General features: G+C 46.7%; 1 protein-coding gene across 1 annotated transcript in view; it reads right to left on the bottom strand.

Annotated features, from left to right (window-relative positions):
• Window positions 1-7,713, bottom strand: part of HSPB8 (heat shock protein family B (small) member 8) — a 14,149-nt gene extending 6,436 nt beyond the window's left edge. The window contains exons 1-2 of the mRNA XM_003789928.1: window positions 6,829-7,713; window positions 603-666 (exon numbers count right to left, since the gene is read on the bottom strand). Coding sequence (XP_003789976.1) covers window positions 603-666; window positions 6,829-7,195 — 431 coding nt within the window. The 5' untranslated portion in view covers window positions 7,196-7,713. The remainder of the gene's footprint in view (window positions 1-602; window positions 667-6,828) is intronic.
• Window positions 7,714-8,979: the final 1,266 nt, after the last annotated feature.

Here is an 8,979-nt window from a genome sequence, read left to right on the forward strand (position 1 = left end):
TCTGGTTGACTTCTTGGTGCTCTCATGATTCCCCCATCTCAGCCTTTCCCTATTAAATATAAGCCCCTCTCCTAAGCAAAGCTGGCCTTACCTCAGTCCCCATCACGTGGCCTCCAAACGCCTCTGGGCAGTGATACCAGGACACCTTCCAACTTAGTGCTAGTGGATGCTCTAGAGAAGGTGCTCCCTCTCCAGGTGTGGTAGAAGTGGACCAAGCAGGCTTCAAAGGATTCTACTGGGACATCTGGGGCATCAGGGGAGGGCTTCTTGAAGGTGATGGGGATTGTCCCCCAGCCACGCCACAGGGCTCCCCTGACTCTTGGTGTATTGTGGACAAGTCAAGTCGCCTCTCCTTCACACCTCACAGGGCACTGAGTAGCTGAGATGACACAGTTTAGGTGCTTCCCACCTCTGAGACCCTACTGAAGGTTTGCTGGGACACATTTCCCCCATTAGGTGGGTGTGAGGGTTCAATGCCCTTCCCTGGGGATGGGGTGTCTCGAAAAAGAGAGACATCAAGAGGAATAGACCCCAGATCTTGGATCCCAGCCATGCCCTCTTCTCCACTCCCACCCTGAGTGCCACACTGCAAGGTCACTTACTGGATTTTCTTCGTGAAGTTCTTAGAAACGATCCCACCTTCTTGCTGTTTCTCTTCATGTTTGCCTGGAAGAGAGAAATATCGTGCGTCAGCATCTACATCCCTTGTACGTTGTTTAGGTTAGGAACTGAGTTCAAATCCCGCCTCTGCCCTGTGTCACTAAGTGGCTTGAGGTTGGTCTAGAGACACCAGTTGTTGGAGCCTGGGACCTTCATCTGCTACAGGGACCCACCCAAACCCACCTCCCAGGCTGGCTGTGAGGATGCAGTAAGATAATGGACAGGAAAGACGGTCTCAACTGTGGTTTGTAGATAATCAAATCACAGAAAGTCGCCACATGTCTACCCCATCTCCCATCTTCTACCTTACCCACCAGTAGAACCCCGACGGGTGGTAGGTGCCGACTGGGATCACGTGCTGAGGGCAACTTTGCTTTACAACTCACAGAGCCCTTTCCTAACTCTGAGGATGGGCTTCTTTCTCTTCTGTGTCTGGTGTGGATACTGAGGGCCAGTGATGGGTCTTGGGTCACCCAGCAGGTGCATACTGGTTTTAGACTTTGAATCAGCTCTTTCTAGATCTTTCTAGACCAAGTTAGGGGTCCTGACAGCCTCTGTCCTCAGTCTTTCCAGCTCCTGTTTAGCTCTCTGAGCCACGTTTATCTGTACTCAGCAGTGAAAGAACAGCCGGGAAATAGTGCTTCAATCTGCCCAAGGGAGCTCTCCTTAGGGAAGGACACATTAGGTGCCATGGATGTGACATTCCACCAGCCCCACCTCCTGCAGGGCAGCAGGAAAGGGCTTTCCTATTTTCCTTGGGCCTAAACTGGCTTCTGTCTTTATTATAGCAAATTCTGATCCTTTCGGTCCCTCCTCGTTCTTTTTTTTTCTTCCTTTTTTTTCAGTGAAGAAATTGTCTCTAATTTCTCTGTAAAGAAACTGAATTAGCTCATGATAGAGCTATTGGATTATCACTACTCCTTCCCATGCCCCAAAGCCAAGAACCCTCATTTACACAGGGAGGCCCTTCTCAGGGGATTTGGAATCTAGACTCTACATAACCCTGTGGGAAGAAGCGTCTTCTTGGGGTCCAGATTTTTTTCACAGACAATTTATAGGGGATTATATTATTACTATTTAATTATTAACTATGTCTTTGTTAATAATTTTTTCTGGTCACAAGATAATGCAGGTGTTACGTTAGAAAATAAAGGGAAAAAACATGAAAACCACCCATAATCCCATCACCCCGAGGAAGCCACTCCTAGTATTTTTTACATATTCTAAACTTCTCTTTCTATGTTTCTTAGAGATGCATCAATGTTATATAGTACAGATGTATAACAATTTTATCAAATAGGATCATTTTATGCATTATGCTTGAAACCTGTTATTTTCTCTTGCTAACACATTGTAATTACGTTTCAATATTAACCAAATATCTTTTGACAACTTGATTGTTAATGTCTGCATAGTGTTCTTCTGAGGGATATATAATAGTTCATTCAGCCCAGTGTTTTTCAACTTTTTTATCTCACAGTGCACTTGAACCTATAGTTAAATTTCCATGGCACACTTAAATTATGTTTATAAAAAATGAGTAAAAATTAAAAAGATATACTTACTGTGCTTTGAACTTCTTTTGAAAATAATGTAATTAATGATCTTTACAAATTTTCATGGCACACCCAAGATCTTCTCAGGGCACACCAGTGAGCTGAGACAGACCAGTTGAAAATCAATGACTTAGCCAGTCCCCTACTTTGGGGCCCTGTGAATGTTCCTGAAGCTGGAAGGAAGCTCATGGTACTAACATTCTTATAGCTAGATCTCTACACCAGGCCAGATGAGTTCTTTAGTGTTCATTCCAAGTTCTAGAATTTCCAAGGCTTAAATCTATACTGTTAAATTGCCCTCATGAAAAGCCGTGCCAATTCATTCCCCCACTAGCAAGGAAGAAAGGGGTGCATTTGTAGGAATTCCTTTTTAAACGAGAGTGTCCGGCTAACCAGAACATGCTATTCTGTGAAGGTATGGCTGCCCAAAGAGCTGATTTAGTCTGTGCTGTCAACTCCGTGACCACCAACTGCCCAGTCCCAGCACAGGCCTTTAGCCAGAAGAGCACTGTCTGTTCTTTGGTATCTTCCCCAAAGCCTGGGCCTCCAGAGGCCTGCTTCCCCTGGGGACAGGCCAGTGCCTCTGACTCAGCATGCTGGAATCCTTCTGCACACTTGATGGGACTAATAACTGATGATGATATGAAAATTGTGGCAAACTTACATAGCACTTATTTGGTGTCAGTCACTGTTCTAAGTACCTCCTTTGCTTCTTGAAACAACCCTAAATAACAATAATAATGATAATATAATAAAATAAGGTACCTTTATTATTACCATTTTATGAATTGGAAAACTGAAGTTCAGAGAGGTTAAGTGCCATGCCTAAAGTCATGGTCACACAGCTTGGCAGTGGTGGGAGCAAAGATTCAAAAGCAGGCAGATAGGTCTCGGGATGCTGGGTTTTGGACGTAAGCCCTTGCACTGATGTTCTCTAGCACATGTCTACCCATCTCTGAGCCTCAGTTTATCTTTCTCTAAAATGGAGATGAAAATACCTACCTTACTGGGTTACCATAGGGAGTAAATTGAAAGTCACAACCATTTGTAAATTGTGAAGATACTGTGTGAAGGTGAACACCGGTAGTTTATTCTGATGTTTGCACAAAGGACTGCACTTCAGAAACTAGGTATCTTCTGTCAATGCCCTGAAAATAGAGTACTGGGGTTTGGGAAAGAAGAATCTAGGGTAGCTCCAAGATTTCCATCAATGGGTTCTGGGGTAGGGGTTAATCTAGTTGAGAGAGGGTATTGTTAGAGGGCATTGTATTGTTTAAGTTTAATTCACATACTTAGATTGTTTATTGGGACAGTTTAAGGATTATGAGTGATTCTTAACTTCTAATTCTGTTTTTCTATGTATGTTTTCTACCATGAAAACATTTTATTTTTGTAAACACAAAGAAACAATTATGATTAAAAAAAAAAAAAAACCATCTGGAGGCCGGGTGAAGCCGGACACCCCTTTGTAGCCACCATTTTTTCAACATGCCTGAACCAAACATAGGTGCCAAGAAGCACATGTCAGCACTCCAGGGAGTGCTATCGGCCAGCTAAAGAAAGAAAGTGCTGTTTCCAGGGAAGGCAGAGCTTGGGATTAAGGGAAAAGGGTAGGAATAAAGCTTTGGGGCTTGCCAGTACCTTCCTTAGCCAAGGCCTGGCCCAGTGGCCCATGACGGGAACAACTATTGGCTGGTGGTTGCACGATAGGCACAGAAAATGAGAGGCTTGATGGAAATTGACTAGTCTAGCATTTTCCAAACACTTCCTTGAAATAAGACACTCATACATGGTCAGATAAGACAAGACTACCTCTCAGAGATTCATAAGCTACATTAGTGAATTAAAAGCTTTGATAAGGCCTGTAATGAGGAGATGTTTATAATTTTGTTTCATCTAGCCCAGTGGTTCTCAAGCTTCCTAATGCTGCGATGTATTTTCACTATTACAAAGGGGTTGTGACCCACAGGATGAGAACTGCTGAACTAGCCCTTTCAAAACTTTGAACTCCCCTCTCCCCATTTCTCAGATGCCTGGTAACACCTTGAAGCACACCATTTGGTAAATACTAATTTAGTTCACCTCTCCATAAAACCGACAGTGAAGCAGAGCCACCAGAGGTGGTGAGATTTGCCCAGGGCCATGTGGTCAGAAGTAGATCTAGCCATCTTGGCTCAGAATCACCCAGGGAGGACTGACATGGAATCTTAGGCACTGCCACAGAGAAACAGGTGGTCTCAGGTGAGTTACATCCTCTGGACCTCAGTTTCCTTAAGATGGAGGCTAACAAACTTACCTATACTTCCTAAGAAGTCCTTGTGGGAAACCAGTGAGCCAATACAGGTAAGCATTTAGCACAGGGCCTAGCACAAAGTGCTTGTGGAAGAAGAGATGTGTCATTATGTGGTGTATGATGGGAAAGTGGATCTGACTTCTCTTGAAAGTTGCTTTTCAAATAGAACTAATATTGATTTTATTTTTTAAACCTGTTTATAAAAGTCCTTGCGTGTACTCTCAAGGAATTTGGATTCTGTCTTGCTGAGGTCACTAAGTACACATCTAAAGGGCTTCATCTTTGTCTTATTTAAGCTCCTAATGAGCCCATTTTACAGATGTGGAAAGTGAGGCTCCAAGACTCACCCAAAGACTCTGGATTAGTAAGTATATTTAGCTGGGATCTCAGCCTGCAGCTGCCAGACCCCACTTGTTAAGAAGCACCTACAAGAGAGGATGGAGAAAGGCTGGACATAGCGTCTCCTATGCCAGCCACAGGGCATGGCAGACTGCCTGGAATAGAAACCTCTAGAACCCTAATTAAAACAAGGACAGGAGGAGTGGTAATAATCACCCTGTTTACAGAGTGCCAGGCAGGCACTATTATTAGCTTCATCTTACAGGCATTCTGCATAAATTAGCATATGTTGTCTGCATATATTTCATCTTCCCTCCAGTCTGGCAGGATGGATATCATTATGGTTCCTATACTGTAGATGGAGAAACTGAGGCTCAGAGTGGTGAGAATACTGTCTTGTCCATATCCACCGAGCTAGGGAACAGTAGTGCTGGGATGTGAACCCAGGTCTCAAAGAGCAGCTAACATTTATTATTTGCTGGGGCTTTCCTATATGCCCAGGACCATAACAATGATGACAACAATAACAATACTGACTCACTGTGTTCCAGATAGTACGTCTGTATACATTTCATGTCATCACCCCATTAAATACAACAACCCTCATGGTGTAGCCATTTCACCCCCAATTTCTGGATAAGGGAACAGAAGCACAAAGAAGTAATGTGCACATCCTGCTGGTGAAAGTTTTGGGAACTTGTGCCTGGCTCCGGAGCCAACTCAGAGAGCCCTGGCTGACCTCCCACCCCCAGTGGCACATGGCCCCAGTATGTCTCCTGACCCACCCCACCCGCTGCCATCAGAGCCTCTGATGTTTGTAATTCTGCCATGAGTGGCTTTGAAATGTTCCCTGAATGTTGCTGGGGCTTGTTCCTGCCCAGCCTGTGTCTGCAATGGCTTTTATTGATTCTCTGGAGGGCAGGCCTCTGCCAGGAACCCACTCATTTTAATAGAGTGTTAATTGGGAAGGAAGGAAATGAAAGCTTTTTCTGCTGCCTGGCTTAGCAGAGGCTGGGCTTCCTGTCTTCTTTTGTTTCCCTGGTGTGTTCCCTCTCCCAGGCTCAGATGTCATAGGAGCCCCAGGCCTAAAATCGTGGATGGGCCCAGACTCTCCTCTGGTCCTGGTGCTGACTCATGGCATGAGACTGTGCCTGGGCCTTGGCCTCCTCAGCTACAAAATGGGGCTAGGCACCCCTGCTATGCAGGCAGGGATTGAAGATTAGTTTGGAGAAGAAATATAAGCATTTCAGTCCAGCTCTTGACACCTAGCAAGTGCTCAGTGGCTCATCAATTCTCTCTGGCTTCTCAGTTCTCAGATAGCCTAGGTCTGGATCCTTGGTGGCCTTGGACAAGTTATTTTAACCTCTCTGTGCCTCAATTTTCTCATCTGAAGATAAAAGGACACACCTCCACTCAGGTAAACTGAGCTGTTACAACTAGCAGCCTTTAGCAAGGTGCCCAGCATATAGTAAGCACTCAATCAAGATTACTAATGTTTCATAGAATAATGAGCAGGCCTCAGTTTCCTTCTCTGGATACGGGGAGGTGTTTCACTTGCAACTTGTGGTTATTAACACTATCATTGCTCAGCCTCACCTGCCCTTCCAGACCCTGGATGGTGGTACTGGGAGGCAAGGCATCCCATCTCTTCTTTGTTGTATTCCTTCTGTATCTGCAGAGAATGTTCTTATATTAAATTCTGTCTGTCAAAATATCCAACACGGTTTCTATTTTCCTGCCTGTCCTCTCATTGATAACAGCACCCAAAGGCCCCAGCAGCTGGGTCAGGTTTCTGGTAGAAGCTGGGAGAGGAGAGCTATTCCATAAGGGTAAGTCTGTGGGCTGCATTCCTAAGCCCTGAGTCACCTGTGTCCTGTTGTCACAGATGCCCCTCTGGGGAAACTTTCTCTTGGCAATTCCCAGGTCTCAGGCCTCTCTCCCCACCTCCCCTGATTCTCTCTCCCTCTGCCTCTGACTCACCAGACACCTCCACGTAGCCATCCTTGGTCTTCACCATCAGCTCCTCTGGCTTAAAGCTGTGCACATTGACACACACTTTCCAGGGCTCCCCAGGGAAGGGTGGTGGATTCCTGCCCTCAGCAGGTACCCCAAACCTGGCCGTGGTAGTGGGGCCCCGAGGCACCATGCCTGATCTCAGGGTCCCCGGCCAGGGGGAGGACAGCCGTGGCAGAGCCCAGTCAGGCCAGGAGGCGGTCAAGTCGTCAGGGAAGGGGTCCATGCCAAAGCCATCATCCAGCAGGCGGGAGGACAGGGGAGAGTCCCGGAAGGGGTCTCGGCGCAGGCGGCTTGGGTAGTGGCAGGAGAAGGGCATCTGACCGTCAGCCATGGTGGCTGCTTGGCTCAGTGGGGAAACAGAGGCTCAGAGAGAAGGAGACACCTGCCCAAGGTCACAGAACAAGGTGATGGGGGTGGGCTGGCCTTCAGAGCTTATTCTTCAGCTTCAGAATATGCTGATCTTCTGCCAGGAAGAAGCAGAACCATCCACTGCCAAGGACGGTGGCGCACACTAGGCTGGGGTCCCAGCCCCCAAATGTGACCCGATTGGTCCTCCAGCAGAATCTCAGAGGGCCCCTCTCCGCACTGTCTCACCAGAGCTCAGCCAGCACCGTCTTCCCAGGCTGTGCCCAGGCTCACCGCCAGAGCCGCTGCGGTCTACAGTGCAGCCAGCAGCTTAATAAAGCCCAGGCACGCGCGCCTAGAAACTTCTCCTGGCTTCTTCTGGGCTGGGAGCCTTTATTTATTGCTTCTGGGGGCTGGAGGCGGGTTTGGTAAGCGCCTCCTGTCACAGGAGTATTCGGAGGTGATGAACCAGCCCCAGAGAATCCCGCGGAGGCAACAACTGGGAGGGTGGGGGACTGGGAGGGGCCTGGTCGCCCAAGTTCAGCCGGCCCCTGCAGACACACTCTCCTCCCCCCTGGCCCAGCTCCGCCTTCCAGCTCGCTGGAGGGAGCCCGGGAGCCCGCCCTCCCCGAGCTGGGCACTAAGGCCCAGCTATTAATAATCTTGCGCCTGGCTGAGAGCTCAGGTCACCCTCTGGAAATACCTTCCCTTGAGCTTGTTGTAGCCTGCCTTCCCCCTGGGAACCCCAGAAGGGGAAAAAAGAAAGGAACTCAGGGGAGTTGAAAGGAGACAGAAATGGGCTGGAATGCCCACTTAAGGACCAGGCCAAGCTATCAGAGCCTCCGCCTCCCTGAAGGAGAGTGGTTTAAAAATATATATATTTTATATATATTTATATTTATATATTTTGTATATATTTATGTATACACATATATACACATACAGACACATAAATTTTATAAATTAAATACACTCTCTATATATGTTAAAGTGACACTTGTTAAAATACAGTAAGAAAGACTTCTTTGGGCAGAGAGCCTATCTCAGTAGGTGTAGAGACCATCACAATGAGCTTCTGCAGTAGCAGAGAAAGGTTGGACTCAAATTCCAATTCAGCAGGGGTGATGGGAATTTATAGCCAAGGAGCAGAGCTGGGGCTATCAGTGGATGGAAAATTACTAAGAGGAAATATCAGGAATGAGGGGCATCCTGGCTAAACTGACTTAACAGGATTCTTGCTGAAGACAGGCCGGGATGATGGGACATCATCACCCTGGGGAGGGTGGAGGATGACATACGTGATCGGATATCAAGAGTGATCAGATACTGAGGGTGATCCATATTGGAGATAGGCGGCTGTTGCTAAAATGACTTAGTAGAGCTCTTGCTAGAACTGAATTGTACAAGGGACTGCACAGGTGGGCTTAGGAAAAGATTCAGGGGCCTGATTAAAGTTTGGTCTTGCAAAGAATCTTTGTCAGCAGTAACATTATTCCCAGAGATATCTGAGTTGTCAGTTTACCAGACTGTAAAATGGACATAATAGCAGCCAACTCATGGAGGAATATACCAGGTGATTCTTGTTAGAAACTTAGCAGACAGACTGGCACTTTCGTATTTTCCATTGTGAGTTATCAATTATATAACGCTTGCTATACGCCAGGCCCCGCTCTAAGTGCTTTATAAACGTTAATCCTCACTGATGATCCTGGAAGGAAGGGGTACTAGTATTATCCCATTTTGCTGATGAGGAAACTGCCACAGTAAGTG

This window comes from Otolemur garnettii, unplaced genomic scaffold (genome assembly GCF_000181295.1).
Source record: "Otolemur garnettii isolate 467f Iridium unplaced genomic scaffold, OtoGar3 scaffold00038, whole genome shotgun sequence".
Classification (NCBI taxonomy): Eukaryota; Metazoa; Chordata; class Mammalia; order Primates; family Galagidae; genus Otolemur; species Otolemur garnettii.